Source organism: Ipomoea nil, unplaced genomic scaffold (genome assembly GCF_001879475.1).
Source record: "Ipomoea nil cultivar Tokyo-kokei standard unplaced genomic scaffold, Asagao_1.1 scaffold2791, whole genome shotgun sequence".
Classification (NCBI taxonomy): Eukaryota; Viridiplantae; Streptophyta; class Magnoliopsida; order Solanales; family Convolvulaceae; genus Ipomoea; species Ipomoea nil.
The window spans coordinates 1,538,616-1,556,818 of NW_017619219.1; the positions used below are offsets into that span (position 1 = coordinate 1,538,616).

At 42.9% G+C, this 18,203-nt stretch overlaps 2 protein-coding genes across 4 annotated transcripts; one reads left to right on the forward strand and one right to left on the reverse strand.

The window, feature by feature from the left end:
• Nucleotides 1-11,431: 11,431 nt before the first annotated feature.
• LOC109157575 (cysteine-rich repeat secretory protein 15) lies at nucleotides 11,432-14,891 on the reverse strand. 3 transcript variants are annotated; one of them, XM_019305425.1, is made up of 4 exons: nucleotides 14,005-14,891; nucleotides 12,440-12,550; nucleotides 11,690-11,705; nucleotides 11,432-11,597 (listed from the first exon to the last, which is right to left on the reverse strand). In XM_019305425.1, the coding sequence occupies exons 1-3, from the start codon at nucleotides 14,771-14,773 to the stop codon at nucleotides 11,701-11,703; spliced, it is 885 nt and encodes a 294-aa protein (XP_019160970.1). In that variant the 5' UTR covers nucleotides 14,774-14,891; the 3' UTR covers nucleotides 11,432-11,597; nucleotides 11,690-11,700. The 3 variants fall into 3 exon arrangements, with proteins under 3 accessions (XP_019160970.1, XP_019160971.1, XP_019160969.1); XM_019305426.1 differs by having other exon boundaries at nucleotides 11,432-11,605; XM_019305424.1 differs by having other exon boundaries at nucleotides 11,432-11,705; nucleotides 14,005-14,890.
• Nucleotides 14,892-15,674: 783 nt separating this feature from the next.
• Nucleotides 15,675-16,658, forward strand: LOC109157614. The gene is made up of 2 exons (XM_019305465.1): nucleotides 15,675-15,770; nucleotides 15,855-16,658. The coding sequence occupies exons 1-2, from the start codon at nucleotides 15,675-15,677 to the stop codon at nucleotides 16,656-16,658; spliced, it is 900 nt and encodes a 299-aa protein (XP_019161010.1).
• The last annotated feature ends 1,545 nt before the right edge of the window (nucleotides 16,659-18,203 follow it).

Sequence of the window (18,203 nt, forward strand, 5' to 3'; positions counted from 1 at the left end):
GCCTGTGTGTTAGACTTCCAAGGGACATGGGAAGAACACCTAGACCTCATTGAATTCTCGTACAACAACAGCTACCACGCAAGCATCCGTATGGCACCCTACGAAGCCCTATACGGACAAAAATGTAGAACTCCCTAATGTTGGGAGGACATGGTCGACCCGGTGACACTAGGGCCCCAATACCTACAAGACACCATAACCAAGGTCAAACACATCCAAGAAAGGATGAAGGCTGCTCAGGACCACAAGAAATCGTACGCTGACCTAAAGAGAAAACAAGCCGAATTCAACCCCGGGGACAAGGTTTGGTTGAGAATCTCACCCACACGAGGGGTAATGAGATTCGGAAGAAAAGGAAAACTCAGCCCCCGATTTATCGGCCCTTATGAAATCATAGAAAGGGTCGGGAATCTAGCCTACCGCCCTCGCTCTACCCATCGAACTAGAAAGAGTACACAACGTATTCCACATATCCCAGCTAAAGAAATATGTGCATGACCCAAGCCACGTGCTACAACCCGAGGTCGTGGACCTCGACGAGTCTCTAGCATACGAAGAAAGACCCGTAAGAATCCTGGACACCAAGACAAGAACCACCCGTCGTCGGGCCATAGAAATGGTAAAAGTCCTCTGGACCAACCATGGGACCGAAGAAGCAACATGGGAACTCAGGGACACGATGAAGGAACGCTACCCCGAACTCTTCACACCAGGTAACCAAGAGGGAGTCGCCCGACAAGAACCAAGCTTCGGGGACGAAGCTTCCTGTTAAGGGGGGGAGAGTGTAACACCCCGTGTTACGACCCCTAAAACCAATTAATCATTTAACCAATTATCCAAAGAAAGAATTAAATTACAATAATTAAATTGGAAAAGGCCCACCATAGTCCGTGGGTCCTCTTCTCTAAACCCAACCCCTAGTCCTAAAAGGAATAGAGCTAGCAAGCCTATAGTAATTGGGCCCTAATTAGGACTCTTAGATATATAAATAGGGGACATAAGAGGCACCTAGAACCCCCACCACAATAATCTCTCACCACACAAGAAGTTCCAAGAATTCCCTTAGGAGAAATCAAGAAAGAAGAAAGCTTAAAGAAAGACCCTTCATAGCCAAGGAATTAATTAAGGCTAAGAGGTAACCCATGTCTTAACAAAACCTATTTTCATAGCTATGATTCCCCTCTTAGGATTTCCCCCATATTCTTGTGTGTTGATGATTTGTTATAATGATCTTGATAATTGGTGTTATGATGTCATGGGTGATCTTGATGATAAGAGGTTCTTGATGATTATATGGTGTTCTTGATGTTCTTGATGATTATATGGTGTTCTTGATGTTCTTGATGATTATATGGTGTTCTTGATGTTCTTGATTATTATATGATGTTCTTGATGTTTATATGATATTCCTACCGAATCTTGATATTAGAAGATGAATTGTGTTCTTGTTGATTTAAAAATAATTAGAACCCTAGGTTGTATCGTGGAATTCGTATGGTATTATTCTTGGTATATTGGGTGGGAATTCGTATGGTTGGGTGTTGATTATGTTTAGAAAAGCATGATAGGTTATGTGCCGTATGTTCTTGCTTTTGAATCCGTTAACTGTCTACGTGTTGTTGTCAATTGCGTTTGAAAGTGTCTAAGCATGGTCTCGGGTTCCACAATGGTTCCCGGGGCGTTTTTCTGTGATGAAAGAGTCAGTGGGGGTAGGTGTGGGTACGGGACCCGCCACCTACCAACGGCCAATGTTGGTAACGCCGGCAACGGGCAGCCGGCGGGCGGGCAGCTGCCCGCCGGGCACCCGCTGCCCGGAAAGCTACCGCCGGCGGGCAGCCGGCGGGTGACCCCTCACCCACCGGCTACCCGCTGGATGTTACCCTACCTTGGGATTTTGGCTTCCCCGTTTGATGTTCCCCCGATCCTCGTGGTGTCCCAACGGACTCCGTCTATCGTGCCTGTGTCTAGTTTGATATTTCGGGTACTGTTCGTAGGTTGTATAAGTCTTATATATTGCATGCTAGTTGAATTGGTATCCCGTTGGCCTAGGTGTAAGAAGTATGAACCCCTTAGGATCACTCTTAGTATGTGGATGATCACGCATAGGTTTCGTTATACGATTTCTCCCCCCTCCCAATTAGGGATGGCAATGGGTCGGGTGTGGGTCGGGGAGGGCTACATCCATCACCCGACCCACCTTATATTTTCTCCACCCACCCCCACCTCCAACCCGCATCGGGTGGACTTTTTCATAACCCACCCCACTCCCACCGGGTGCGGGTACCCACTACGGGTACCCACCACTTATCATCTTATTATGTTTTTCAAAAAATAATATTTAAATTATTTACACATAATAAAAAAATAAAATCCATTAGTGATACTAAAACATAAATAATGGAAATATTTAAATATAATAACTAAATTGTTAATTTTTAAAAATAAATTTAGTAGTTTTGATATAAAAAATAATAAAAAGATACACGAAGTTATATAAACTATTATAAATAACTACATATTAGTACTTATTTTACTATTATATATATATACACACACACATGGTGGGTCGGGTGGGGTTCTAGGCGGGTCTTGTACATAGAACCCGAATCCAACCCGACCCACCGCGGGTTTTCTTTTTTAAGACCCACCCCCGACCCACCACCCACCATCACACAAAAAAACCCGATCCATGCGGGTTGGATTCGAGTGGATATCCACGGGTCGGATTGAAATTGCCATCCCTACTCCCAATGTGCTAATGTGGGCTGCATGTGCTTGATATGTGTTATGTATGCATGATACCCCAATTCGGTTGCAATCGAATTGGTTACTCCTGAGCTGCGGTTCAGAAGCTGGCTGCGGTCAGATTTACACTCTTGGGCTGCGGTCCACCGTTTGGTTGCGATCAAACGTTTCTACATGAGCTGCAGTTCATATTTCCTGGCTGCGGTCAGATGACATACTCTTGGGCTGCGGTCCACTGTTTGGTTGCGATCAAACTATGATGAGCTGCGGTTCATCGGTCGGTTGCGATCCACCCCTCCGTGTTGCGATACGGGGCAGGGTGCTACGGGGCCGTGTCAGAGCTATATGCGCTGACCCTCATGTATGGGCATGCGATTGGTCATGTGGCGCCAACAAAGTGTTCTATGTGACGAGATATGGATGATTGGATTGTTATGAAAGTGTGACCATAGGATACATGCTAGTAACTGTATATGCTTGATTATGACTATTAGCTGTGCCTATCTCTATCTGTCGTGTCTGTTCCCTACACCTGTGAATTGTGCATGCTTGATTATGACTGTTGGTTGTGCTTATCCCTATCTGTCGAGTCTATTCCCTGTTTTGAAAGCTAGAGTCTCTTAGGATATATCTTCATGCTTCAAAATGGTTTTCGTATATCTATGTATATATCTATATGTATTGTATTTCAACGCGTTGAAGTGGGTTACCAGCATCTCTCGCTGAACAGATATATTTGGCTTTCAGACACAGAAGAGTAGACACTAGAGCGCGCTAGAATCGTGGAACGTAGAAGTAGACAGTCTTCCCTTTCGGCCTGCGTGCCATACTTATTCTTTTACTTTGTTGAGGATATTAGTTAGTTAGCCTGTGCACCTGAGTTCTCTAACTCAGGTGTGGCATAGCACCATGTACTATTTATATTATGTTTTGGGATTTAATGAGAACTTACCTTTATCATATAAGTTTCAAAAGTTTAAAAATTTCGGGGTGTTACACGTAGTAGCGGGAGTAAGGATCGATCCCACGAGGAGTAACTAGTTTAAAATATGTGCTCAAATTAAAGGAAGGGGGGGTTTGGTATGAAGGTGATAATCAAAGAAAATAAACGAATAAAGCAATGAAAACAATATATTGAAAACACTCAGAATAGAAAACCTTGGTTAGCAAAGATCCACCACCGGAATTTAACACTGATCATTGACTCAAAAAGGTAATTGATATGCAATTGAATATTTGTCGTGAAATTATTTCATTTCTGTTTTCCCTTAGTTGTAGGTAACTAAAGCAGACGCGGTTTAATTACCTCTAACTACTAAATAACCTAAGACAAGCGCTATAGATTTAATTTAATAGCAGCAATAGGAACTAGGAAAACCGACAAACTAAATAACACAAGCACAAGCGGTTGCATTTAATTTAGGAAAATATTCTACCCGAGTCCAATTATCACTAAGCCGTCAATAATTAACCCAGTTGCTACTGAATATTAGGATAATTTGTAGCACAACATTATCTAATATAGCAAATAATTATATCAAGTAAATAACTAGTAGGCCTCCCTAGCAATTAAATGATACAACTATTCAAATAACTTAGAAGAATATTTAATACCTAAATGCATAAAAATTATATAATAAAAATAAATAAATAATCTTACAGCATAATCAATTCCGGGGCTTCAATTCACTAAACCAAGCTAAAGAAATTAGCAATGAATGGACATTGATAACAGCTTTACAGAATAATCGAGAGGGGAAGAATGAACGTGAAAATGTGTGTCTTTACAAAGAACAATGCTAAGCTTATTTATACTCAAAATTGAGAGATTCATGCGGCATGTAGGAGGTGAATGTGTCTTCGTACACATGATGCGGCGACTTTGACAAATTCCTCTTCTCATGTTGCCCTCTTTTCACGTTGTTGTGCCTTAACAAACTAAAAAAACAATGTTAATTATTTGAATTAAGGGGTGGGCCAAACACAAGCATACTTAAGCATTAAAATTAAATTAAAGAGCTTACTAATATCACATTGGTTCAAAACATATTATTAACTAAATATTAATAGAAAATACTTATTTAACTAATTAATTATTAAACACTAAAATGAAATAATTATAAATAACTAATGCAAAATTATTATAAAGATGTACCTAAAATATGAGTGTAAAATATGCCTATCATCGTCCCCCTCGAACACCTCGGACAGAACAGACCTCACCTCCCGATGGGTGTCTCGCTGGCCGGACGCGTAAGCCCAGTTGCCGAAGACCCACATCATGTCCTCGGCCACCTTATGCTTGATAAACGCCTTAAAAAACTCCTCGGCAACCGCCGAGTCTTGACAGAGGGTGGCGACCAGGCCGACCGGATCCTGCAGTCGTGAGCGGAGGTCCTCGACTTCCTTCCGGACCTCAGCAGTCTCCCCGATTGTCTTCTTGGCGATGGCTTCGGTGATATCTTTGTCGTCTTCAGCCGCCTTCAGCTTCTTCCGCAGCTCCCTCACCTCCTTCTTGAGGGCGTCGCTCTCTGTCCCGTTCTTCGATCGGTTGTAGAGCGACGTGAGCACCCGGGTAAGCTGAAATTAAGTTTGTTAGCCGGAGGAGCGGTCGTAAAGAGAGCTAGATCCGGAAAATCATACCTGCACTAAGTTCTGAGCCCCGCGCTCGGAGACTTGTTCCGGGGTCCACCCGGCCATATCGTCCTCAGCCGGGAAGATGGCGCTCATCTTCGCCAACGGATTGCCCGGCAAATCCCCGCCCGTCAAGGAGTTCATAAGAGGGGTCAGCTCGGGGGGACTTTGCCGACGCGCCCGCTTGATAGCGCATTCGGATTCCCCCACCTTCTCCTTGCCACGCTTGCCCGTGGCCTTGATAATCTGCAAGTCCGACCTAGTGCTCAAAGTCGGACCCGTCTCCTCGACCCGAGTGGTCGTATCAAGAGGAAGGGCGGTCGGGACGGACGACACGGGAACCGCCGCCATAGGTGCGTCAGAGGTGGCCACCTTCTTCCCACCAAGGGCCGCCTTAGGCCGGCGGACCTTGACGCCCGAGGGAGCCGTTTGGAAGGTACGTCCGGGCTTCATACCTGCGAAGAAATAGCAACTGGTTAATTCCTATAAAAGAAAAGAAAAATGAGGAAGAAGTCCCGTCGCCCGGAGAGATACCACGCGAACAGACCTTCCCGATCGGGACCTGATGCTGCCGGCCGCACAGCCACGGTCACCTCGAGGCGTTGAGGAACGTACTTCTCCGGTAAGTCATATTAGGGCGGCTCAAGGTGGGCCTCCTCGTATTCGGCAGCCAATCGGAAAATCAAGAACTCGTAAAATTCGGAGGAGATCTTGGCCGCCGCAGTCTTCAGGGCCCGCGTAGGCTCGGGACGCTTGCATGCGGTAAAGTGGCGAGACCAGGACCTCTTAACCGGGAGTTTCCAGGGGTACTCGACGGAGATCAACTGATTTTTCCACCCCTGATTGTTCTCCGATAGGGCGAGAATGTTGCAATGATGACTCCGAGTTTGGGCGGCTAGAAATCCCCCCCCCCCCCCCCCCTCATACCGAGCTGCGAGCGGGTGGACCGTATACAAGAAGTTGAATAGATCTACGGTGCAGTCCAAATCGTGCCGGGCGCAAATCTGTGGGAAGCAAGCTATGATCCGGTGCGCGTTGGGCAGATTTGGCCCGGGAGAACGCCGTAATGCTTCATGAAGGCGAGAAGGAAAGGGCTGAATGGATAGGTCAAGGGGGTCTTGATGGAGTCCAAGTGCATCCCAAGCCAAAGCCCCTGCGTCCGTTCAACGATTGTCCCTTGGGACCTCCGAGTGTTGAACAGAACCCGCCCGGTCAAAAGGGTAGCCGCGTCCTCTGCCTCCTTCTTAGTCAGTCGACTCTGATGCTTCTCGCCGGAGCGGGCTCTCGACCCTTCGCTCCTTCTTGGTCAGTCGTCGGCTAAGCAGGCTGCCGACCTGGGGGACAGCGAAGGGTCGAGAGCCGCGGCCATTACGCCCGGTGGTAATCCTTGTCCCTTATTGCCGTACGTTGGGGGATCTCGACCGGAGGTACCGGGTGCTCCCGCAAGATCGTCGTGCTCCCCCGACCCGGAACATGCCTGATCTTCCTCGACTACGCGATCGAGCGTGAGGGCATCGCTCGGCACATCCCGACTGTCGTGCTGTCCAGCGGCCGGCACGTGACCGGCATCTGCCCGAGGGAGGTGAGCGCCGCCGCCGCTGGATGCGTCCGAGCGCTCAGACGAAGAGCCTTCGGGAGTTGTCCCCACCGATCCGTCATCACTACCGGTCGCGTAGTCCCGAGCCGATCGGTTTTGGCTGTCGGAGCTCGACATAGTTCGACCCCTAAAAGACCAAGGGGGAGAGGTAGTGTTCAAACATTGATGCCCCACTTAAAGGCGCCCAAGTCGCCGGCCGACTGTTTCCTAAGGGCCTAGGCAATCCTAAACAGCATTAACACTAAAAGGGGTGGGGAGAAAAGAAAGGGAGAAAGTCGAGGGTCACGTACCGGTTGAGAAGACTTAGAAGTAGCGTAAAGTGGAAAACGGATGGCCGCTCGGGAACGTCCGGTTGTTGATGAGAAATCATAAAAGCGTAGTGGGACCCCAGCCAAGCCGCTATTTATAGGGGTGAAGGTTGGCGAGAAAACGCTCAGCGCCTCGCTTTTCGGGCCCATATCTCGAGAGACCACTTGACTGACGCGTGCCTCTCCACACTCAGGGACGGTCCACGATGCGAGTGCAGGTGCCCCGCGATCCACGCGGGTTCGACCCCGAAAACACCCCCACGAGGCCTTGGCTCAAGCCCCTCCTCCAGCTAGAGCCGTCAAAACGGGCTTAGCCCGCCGGGCCGGCCCGCCCCGCCCCTACTTAGGTAGGGGGCGGGTTTTGAAAATAGAGGATCGTTTAGGAGCGGGCTTTTTTGGCCCGCCCCGCTTAGGCCCGCCAGGCCCGCCCCGACGGGCCCACGGGTTGCCCGCCATTATTATATTTTATTTTATATAAAATATTTTTATACAAAATATGCACTTTAAAATTATTGTTATGTGTAATATTTTTGGACTTTGTAGTTGTGACTAGTTTGATGTTTGATAAACTATGAACTTTGAACTTTATATAATATTTAATGTTTGATTATTATGTTTTATGTGAGTTATAACTTATGTATCAATTTATTTTAATTAGTTAGATGTTTGATAAACAATTTTTTTTTTTAAAGGGGTTTCGGCGGGGGCCCGCGGGCCACTGGCGGGGCGGTCTGGGCCTATCAAACCCAGGCCCGTTTAGGAGCGGGCTTTTTTAGCCCGCCCCGTTTAGGCCCGTGGCCCGCCGGGCTTTGGCCCGCCCCGCCCCGCCAGCCCGTATTGACAGCACTACCTCCAGCGAAGCGTCGTCCGACCCACGAGCCAGGGGGGCTATGTGATAGGTATATACGCCCGGGATCAGGGATATATGCCCGGCTCTCGAATGTCCCACGAGCGGGTAACCGCCCGACCCTCGCAGCAAGGCCGTATGGCCTGCCCCGACCGACCACGACCGGGAAGTTCGGGAGTGCTCCGGGCGACGGCGTCCCTCCGGGACTCCGCCGGTAGGTGGTCGGACCCGCCGGAGGACGCCATTCGGGGTCCAATGAGTGAGACGCAGCCGAAGGGGAAAGAAATCAGATCTTAGGCGCCGCGTGGCAGACGGTCACGCGACCCCGGACAACACCCGGTGCATGCTCGCCACGTGTCCGACATGTCGGAGGCCTAGCGCCACCCACTTTTAGACCCTATAAATAGCGCATTAAATGCATTGTGAAAGGGACTTTTGGCACGAGACAAGACCAGAGCTTCCCGACCAGACACTGGGGACCCGGGCCTTGTCCACGCTTGTATTACCGATATCACGCGAGTTTTGTAATTAATGTGCGTGAGTCTTGTGCTTAATGTGCGTGAGATTTGTGCTTAATGTACGTGAATGTGTAATGTTTAATGTGCGTGAATTTTGTACTTAATGTGCGTGAGTCTTGTGCGAAATGTGCGTGAGTTTTGTGCTTAATGTGCGTGAGTGTGTACTTAATGTGAGTTGTTGTTGAAACTTTAAAGTGCATGAGTTTTATGCTTAATGTGCGTGACTTTTGTTCTTAATGTGTGTGAGTCGTCTGCTTAAGGTGCGTGAGTTTTGTACTTAATGTGTGTGAGTGTACTTAATGTGAGTTGTTTTTAAAACTTAAGGTGCATGTGTTTTTGTGCTTAACATGCGTGACACTTGTACTTAACATATGTGAGGCTTGTGCTTAACATGCGTGAGGTTGTGTTCTGAAAGTGTTTTATTTGTGTGTTTAATGTGCGTATGTTGTGTACTTTAAGTGCATCAAATTAATGCTTAACGTGCGTCCACCCATACAACCGCACGGGAAGCCTCAAATGCACCTGATCCATTCCCTATATATATATATATATATATATATATATATATATATATATATATATATATATAATCATACTAAAAGTTTAATAGACAATCAATTACTATGCATCACATTAAATTTTTTTTTTTAACATACCTTGGTAAAAAAGTTTCTCTTTTAATTTATGCCTCTTTTATCAATGTCACTCCTAAATTATTAATGGTGTAAATGTTGCCCTCAATTTTTAAAACGGTACATATATTGTCCCTCCGTTGTTTAAATGGTATCCCTCCGTTCTGTTCGGGAGGAAAATTAAGGGGGATAGGTAATAATCTCAGAATGATTGAAGACTTTAAAAAATGCATGATGGAGTTTGAAATTATAAATCTTGGTCTTATGTCATATTTTCTTAGCATTAAAGTAATTCAAAGAGATGATGGGATTTTTATATGTCAAAAAAAGATATACCACTGAGTTTTTAAAAAAAATTGTATGCATGATAATCCTGCAAGAACTCCCATTGAGGTTGGAATAAAATTGTCCAATGAAGATGATGATCAACGTATTGAGTCTATTGACTCTACATATTTTAAGCAAATTGTGGGGAGTTTAAGATATCTTACTTGTACACAACCAGATATATGTTATTGTTGGCTTGATTAGCAGGTTTATAGAGTCTCCTCATTAATCACATTTGAAACCAGCAAAGAGAATCATGCAGTATTTAAAGGGTACAATTGATCATGGATTATTTTATTCATCTTTTAATGGGGCGTTTGGTTGGAGGAAGGGAATTACGTGGGAAAGGAATTGCAACTTCATGGGAGATGAATTATTGGGAATAAAGTGAGAATTTAAATTCCAGTGTTTGGTTTACATGAATAAAATTACTGGGAATTTCAATTCCAATGTTTGGTATACATGGGAATTGAAAGGGAATAAACAGTATAAAGACCAAAATACCCATTGTTGTTGTCAAGCATCAATTTAAGGTTAAAAATGGGAGGGGTAATTTTGTCTCATCATTATCTTTTTTCTTCCTAAAATCCATGGAATTAAAATCTCAAGGGGGTCATGGGATTTTAATTCCATGCAAATGAGGGAATTACAATTCCGTGGAATTGCAATTCCTTCCAACCAAACTAAGAAATTTAGTGGCTTTTGGAATTAGGTGGGAATTAAGTGAGAATGGAATTAAATTCCCTCCAACCAAACGTCCTGTAAAGATTGCGCTCTAATTGGATATTTTGACAATGATTGGGATGGGGATGTAGATGACCGGAAAAGCACTTCCGATTACTATTTTACCCTTGGTAGTGCAACATGTTCTTGGTCCTCAAAGAAACAATATGATCAATCTTTGCCCTTTCAACTTCTGAAGCAGAATATGTAGCAACGTCCTCAAGTGCATGCCAAGCAATATGGTTAAACAATGTGATGTAGCATATCTCTTTTTAGATTAAAAGGCCAGTAAAAATATATGTTGATAACATATATGCAATCAAACTATCCAAGAATTCAGTCACTCATGGAAGAAGCAAACACATTGATATATGCTACCATTTCCTAAGAGATCAAGTTAGCAAGAAGATAATTGAGTTGGCATATTGTAAGATTACAAACCAAGTAGTTGGCATATTTACTAAGCTGTTGAAGTATGAAGCATTTATCAAGCTGAAGTAGCTGGCATATTTACAAAGCTGTTGAAGTATGAAGTATTTATCAAGCTGAAGCAAAGACATGTTATAGCATGTTGGGAATGACGGCCCTTCAAAATTAGAATTAAGAGAGGATATTTGTTTTATTTAATATTGTAATTCTGATTTTTTTTTATTTTTAGACTAGTCAATACATATTGTTATTCTTCAGACATGTTAATTGGACCTTTGACCTTTGGTTAAGGATAGATGAGTCATTTTCACTCAACCACACCTCCCAAGTTATTGTGCACAATATATTAATTGTAAGTATATAATATGTTAATTGTATGTAAATGATCCGAATAAGGGTCTACACAGTGTATAGGATGGACCATGATCCAAAATATAATTTATAAAATTATATATAATCTAGTCAATTTAATGGATTTTAACATTTCAATATTCACAAAGATGTTATTATAACCTCTTTAGGACATAAGCTTAGTGACAACATAATTCATAATCGTGTATAAATGATGCAATGTCTAAAGTAAAATATTCAATTCATTAATTATATTGGGGAGGAATATATTCCACGAAGTTGATTGCTTGATTGTGATTTGCATTGGGAAGAGTAACAAGTTGGAATAAGAAGTACTGTTATTTAAGGTGAAGGAGGATAATGGCTTTTGTAAAGCGGAGAGCACCTTAGCTTCTACTTTATGCCTTGAGATAAAACACACCTTTTCCACGTACAGATTGGCCATAAATTGCACAACTTTTAGAATATAAGCATATAAATATTGTCCTGCCATCCTTGCGAGAAATTAGAAATTAACCCTTATAAAGAAAAGATCGAAAACAAATTAAAATAATGAAACATATATGGTTCCTTATTACCTTGCTCTTTGTCAACCTGCATCAAAAGAAAGGGGGGAAATTAAAATATCATAGTGGAAAATCGAATCCTCACCTTCAAACTTAAAAATTAAATGTGATCATTTGTAATAATTGAATGATTAAAAATAAAATTTAATGATTTTTTAGGGTACATAAACATTTAAACATAATAAATCGAGTTGCTTCCTATAAATCCAAGTGTGGCATGTTAAAAGGGGTGTTTGGTAAATAACTGTTAGTTGATTGTGTTAGTGTGTTTAACTAGTTGATAACATTAGCTTATTTGTAGAAAAATGTTTGGTAAATTGACTATTAACTGATAATTGATTACATGCAAAATGACTTTCTCAAAAAATTTATCAAAAAAATTATTTGAGCAACCTTTTGAATTTTAGTATTTTAGAACAACAAGTTGTTACAAAAACTAATTAATCAAACACTCATATTTATTGTTTAATCAAGTCAAACAGCTAATAGTGATCAAATAAGCCAAAATTGGTTGACATAATTGAGGCCTAGTATGCAACAAAAAATGATGAGATTATATTCCAAGAAAATTGTGTTTTTTTTTGCCTCTTTATTTTCACTGTTGTTGTGATTTATATTCATTGGGTACCATTAATTTGTTAACGCATATATTCGTTATCAAATGCTAAAAAATTTAATTAAACAAAGTACTATAATGTCTAAATGGGAGATTAGAATGAAAATTTAAGAATTATGGAGAAGTGAAGATAAATTACTAATTACCTACTAAAGCTTTTCGGCAAATCGATAGAAGAACAACGAAAATGGCAACACCGGCCAGTACTCCCACAACTATGGCCACTGTTTTCCCTACTTCATCATCATTAGTGGAATCTGTATATAATATACAAGTTAGAATTCAAATAGTAATGGCAAGATTTCAAATGTTGAAAGATGTACTTTTAAATATTATTCTTTTAAGCTACTTTTAAAAAAAAAAAAAAAACATGTTCAAATATTATGTACTTTTTTCTTTTATAATAAAAATTTTAATAATAATAATAATAATAATAATAATAATAATAATAATAATAATTATTATTATTATTATTATTATTATTATTATTATTATTATATTTTGACAGTGATTTGAAATCGTAAGAACATAGAGAAAATAATTATGAATTACAAATATGATGATATCACACTATGGTTGCCTTTTAAAAAGAGATAATATCATTTTTGGTCCTAGATTTATAGGTAATAATTTAATTTTAGTCTTTTTTTTATTAGAACATTCTTTTTTGGGTCCTAGTATTATTGTGGCATGATCATTTTTTGTCATTCACCAACAAAATCGTCGAAATGCCATTAAATATAAGGACATTAAATTCTTTTTAATACAAAGTGCGTTGACCTGTTATACTTTTATGTTTGTCTTTTAAAAAAAAAAATTATAATTAAGATCGAAACGTCCTTATATTCTATGGTATTTAAACTGTTTTGTTGATAGAGGACAAAAACTGGTCATGCCAGAATAATATTATGACCAAAGGATGATGTTTTGAAAAATAAAAAAGACTAAAAATAAATTGTCACCTATAAATTTAGGACCAAAAATAAAATTATCTCACTTTTGAAAGTTAGAGTAATTTGCAAGGATAAAACAGCCAAATAAAGATGCTGATATGTAACTTTTAAGACAATTTGTATGCCAAGTAATAGTATTTCCAGAATAAATAATATAACATTAAATATATCATTCTTTAAAGAGTTAATTTTTTTTTTTCACAAATAAGACTAAAAAGACCCTCATATATGGCTTTGGACAATTGAATTGTACATTTATGTTTAATTATATATGTTTGTGGCAATGGACAATCTAATTGTGTATCCCATCTTGCTAAGGGCTCTAATGTCAAATTGAAACATTTGCTCTATTTCAATTAAAACCATTCATTATTTCATGGACCATAAATAAAAAAGTTCATTTTTAATATACTAAAAGTTCATTATTTGTCTATGTAAAGTACATTATCTTGCATCCTATCAAATAATGTATATTCAGTACACAAATAATGTACTTTAAGTATATTAAAAATATATCTTGTATTCATAATTCACACAACCGTGCGGACCATGATCCATAAAAAAATTTGCCAATTAAAATACTAAGCTGATAGTTAAATGACACATTATTTGTTTTTATGACTATGGACAATTGAAGCATATATTTCATTCATCTTGCCAAGGGCTCTAATAGCAAATTAAAAATTTTCATTCAGTCTCAACTAAAAAGTTAAACTAATAGTTGGATTATTTGCATATTTATGATTATAGAGGCCTACCTGGAGCAGATTTGTAGTAGCTAGAAACCCAATATCGAGCATAACACTGAGCCAAGAACACATCGGCTGCGGCGGCGGAGCCGCACAAGCTTATCATCTTGGCAACCGCATCAGACAAGCAAGCCGAGCAATCGGAAGCGCTGAGATCCCCCAAGCACTGCGCCAGACCGTGGACCAACCCGGACGAACTGATCCGAAACCCCATGGCGGCGCCGGCTTGAATATCCGCAAGAACGTCGTCTCGGCGCTTAACGAAATCGGCGGCGTCGTTAACCCCGTCGTAGCCACACCGCTTGAACATAAGACTCGTGTCCAGTTTCCCAATGAAATCCGAGTGCTCATATCTGAGAAAACACCCGTCCAGTTGCATAGTGGCCCCAAGGGTGAAAGGGCAGACCAAAGTGACCTGTTCTATGGCCTTGGCGATGCATATTGAGCACTCTCTCGTCTTCAGATCGCCCCTACACTGGTATAACCCGAAAACAGACCCGTCTGGGTTGGCCGAGCTATAGTTTCCCAGAGCGAAACTGTTGTAAAGAGCCTGTGAGGATGAGCTAGCCATGGAGGATAGAAGAGAGTTGAGGGTGGCTTCGTAGGGCGTGTTTGGTTGGAACTTGTTGCCTTGAGAACACCCGGCATAGATGAACATGTTGGCTTTCACAAGGTTGGTGAGGACAAGGAAAGTGAATAAGCGGTACAAGGAAGGGGAAGGGGAAGGGGTTTGGGTGGAATAGTATTGGTGAAGAAGGGTTATGGTTATGGTCTTCATCGGCTAGCTATGACACTATGGTTGGTTTCATTCTTGGGAAAGCTGTGTTGGGTGTTCTCTTTTGTTTTATGTTTATCTCGATTGGTGGTATTGAGAATATTTTGGGTTAAAAGGGTAGTACGTATAGGTTGCTTTATTTCTTTCTATTGAAGGGGCAAATTGCACCAAGCTAAGATAGCTATAAAGTGGATTCCTTGTGCGTTAGAGAACTGCGGAGGAGATGGACATTGACCGCTTGTGACAAATTTTAAATGTGCAACTAGCTGAGCTGTACATGCGGGGTATAACTTAACTTAGATTTCTAATTATATTGCTTGAACATTTGATACTTTCTTCAAACAATTTACACTAAAATTGTTCTACTATGGACCAGGGTTCACCTTACATTGTGGATACTAGTTCAAATATTATATATCTACATTTAACATATTATGTATTTTCAGTTAATACATTATGTGCTTTTAAATAAATTGAAGGCATATAATTGGTCAATTACAGACACATAATATATTAACTGCGAATTATATGCTTACAACTAACCTATTGTGTGATTGTAGTTAACACATTATGTGACTTCAATTTATTTACAAACATATAATATGTTAACTGCATATACATAATTTGAATATCATTTTGGATCAAGATCCAAAATGCAATATAATGTAGACCTGGTCTATGGTACGTGACTTTACACTAAATTTCGTCACAAATTATATGTATGCTAATTAAGTACTAAAACCTTGGAAGGGTGTCCAAGATCATATTCCGCGCATTCATATTATATTCTAGGGAATCATATAGTAGACCATAATGGCATAATATGAAAGATATAAATCCGAGAGACAATTTTGTGAATTTTTTGAAGTGTGAACAAAAATATGAAAAATAACTGGGAGAAACAATGTGGCAGGCGCAGGCGGATGGAGGAGGTGTTGCGACCCACAAGATGGAAGACGTGGAGATCGTGTACGAAACACCAGCTAAGGCGATGATGGGGGTGACCGAGTGATCCACATCAGAGACCCAGCATGGGGATGAGGCAGTGCCACAAACGGTGGCTTCGGAGACGGTGGACTCGCAGGTGGCTCCACGGAGGACGTACGCAGAAAGTCTGGCCGGACGTAGTCTCGCTAGCAACGAACCACAACGCGATCACCCAGCCCCGAGTAGCGACGCCCCACACGAGGAAGCGGTGGAGGATGATGATCCTCTATGCCCCATGATCAGACTGACCAAGAGTGAGATCGAAGCGATCCGAGCCCCCTGGAGAAAGGCGCTCATCATCAAGGTGATGGGTCGCCGGGTGGGCTATGCGTACCTTCAACATCGTTTGACATCCATGTGGAAGCCAAAGGGTAGCATGGATCTGATTGCCATTGCCAACGAGTATTTCTTGGTGCGATTCGGATCAGTGGATGACTTGGAATTCTCCATGTACGAAGGGCCGTGGATGGTGTTAGACCATTATCTGATCATGAAACCGTGGGAACCAGACTTTGATCCGTACAATGACACCACTGAAAAGATACTTGTTTGGGTACGTGTCCCCGACTTACCTGCTGAATATTTTGATGCTATTTTTCTCAGGAAGCTAGGTAATCGAATCGGACGGATCGTGCAGGTGGATCAGGCCACAAGTTTGGTCTCGTGTGGCATGTTTGCTAGACTATGTGTCGAGCTCAATATGAGGAAACCATTGGTGTCAAAGTTTGCATATGAAGGGAAAATAAGGCATGTCGCATACGAGGGCATGCACCTGGTGTGTTTTGCATGTGGGCTCTACGGCCACACGAAGGAGGGCTGCCCGGCGTTGCAGAGGACAACAGCGGGGCATGAGGGTGATAAGACGGATGCAGGGGGGCTGAGAACGCAGATGAGCAGCTAATACAGGCGGGGCGCAACCCACATGTCACTTCAGAAATCTTGGATCCAAAGATCCCGTTTGGGACATGGATGCTGGCACCAACCCGGAAGAACAGGTTTACATCAAGGCAAACTGATCGCAATCGGCGGCACGCGACTGGTCACAGGGAGGTGAACAAGGGACGTGAAGGGGCAGTGGTCCAAGCGTCTAAGTTCACGCCTTTGATGGAGGACGAATTGGAAGCCGAAGCAGACCAGGAGAGGATGGTACAACCGGAGGCAGTGGGCGAGATGCATGCTGATGTGAACAGGCACCAGGACACAACACTGGCATCCGAGGGAGGTAGGGTACGCAGACCAAACGTCATAGCCAGAGAACAGCAAATCAACAACGAACCCAGGGTAGCACGGGGGCCAATTTCCAACGCACAGTCCGGCACGCCCAGAGTGAGGTCGCACATGAGTATACAGAGGCAGACTCTAGAGGGGGATACTGCCGGTGGGCCACGGAGAGAAAGAGGGGAGCCATCGAGGCGTGCAGCAAACGAGGACGAACATGTGGTTGTTAGAGGCAAGCAAGGAGGGCTGGTCATTAGTTCAACGAGGGTGATGTCTGTGAACGGGGCGGAGGAAATCCCTTCACCAGTTTGGCAGACCACCAAGGAACACCACAATGACCCTCCTCGTTGCTTCGATGCGGAGGGAGATATAGTCATGGAGCTAGGCGAGGCGCAGGAGGTTGATGCAGATGAGGCGGATCTATATGCCTCTTGAGTGTTTTTCTCTTTTGTCACTATGTCTGTTTTGGTTTTAACGTGGTGTCTTGTTTTTTTTTCCTTGTTTTGTTTTCCTTATGATTAGTATGATATGGAATTGCCAGGGCGCCGGAGGAAGGAGTTTTCACCGCGTCCTTAAAAATCTTATCCATACCTATAAGCCCAAGCTGCTAGGGCTAGTGGAACCGAAAATCTCAGGCACACAGGCCGACGCCATTTGCGCAAAGTTGGGATATTCAGACTGGGTCAGGGTCGAAGCCGTGGGATTTAGTGGAGGGATTTGGGTTTTATGGAATAAGCCGGTGGAGATTACAGTTGAATACACTCACCCGCAATTTATTTTAATGCAGGTCTACGAGAACGGAGAAGATCCGTGGGGTCTTGCAGTGGTGTATGGAAGCCCGACCCACCATCTTAGAAAAAGGCTCTAGAACGAGCTCCGAGCACAGAAACGAAGCATTCTACGAGAATGGGTAGCGGTGGGGGATTTCAATGTCGTCACTTCCAAGGAGGAGACCTCCAACTACACATCCATGCCCACCCAGCGGAACGAGGATTTCGTCAACTGGATACACGATGAAGGCCTGGTGGACTTGGGGTTTTCCGGGCCTCGGCTTACCTGGATGAGAGGTCTAGATGGGATAAATGAAAAAGGGGTGCGGTTGGACAGGGCCTTGTGTAGCGTGGAGTGGCGCCAACGTTTCAGCGAAGCCACGGTACGCCATCTACCGAGAGTGGGCTCGGACCATGCACCGCTTCTTCTCCAACCCTCCGCCTCGGGCGGGGGCCAG

Bases quoted from the DNA above. Each gene is read 5' to 3' on its own strand.
- LOC109157575 (XM_019305425.1), bottom strand. From the start codon at position 14,773: ATGAAGACCATAACCATAACCCTTCTTCACCAATACTATTCCACCCAA. The intron at 12,551-14,004 runs GTAGGCCTCTAT...TATTATATACAG, and splicing joins CTACTACAAATCTGCTCCAG to ATTCCACTAATGATGATGAA.
- LOC109157614 (XM_019305465.1), top strand. From the start codon at position 15,675: ATGTGGCAGGCGCAGGCGGATGGAGGAGGTGTTGCGACCCACAAGATG. The intron at 15,771-15,854 runs GTGACCGAGTGA...GTGGACTCGCAG, and splicing joins CAGCTAAGGCGATGATGGGG to GTGGCTCCACGGAGGACGTA.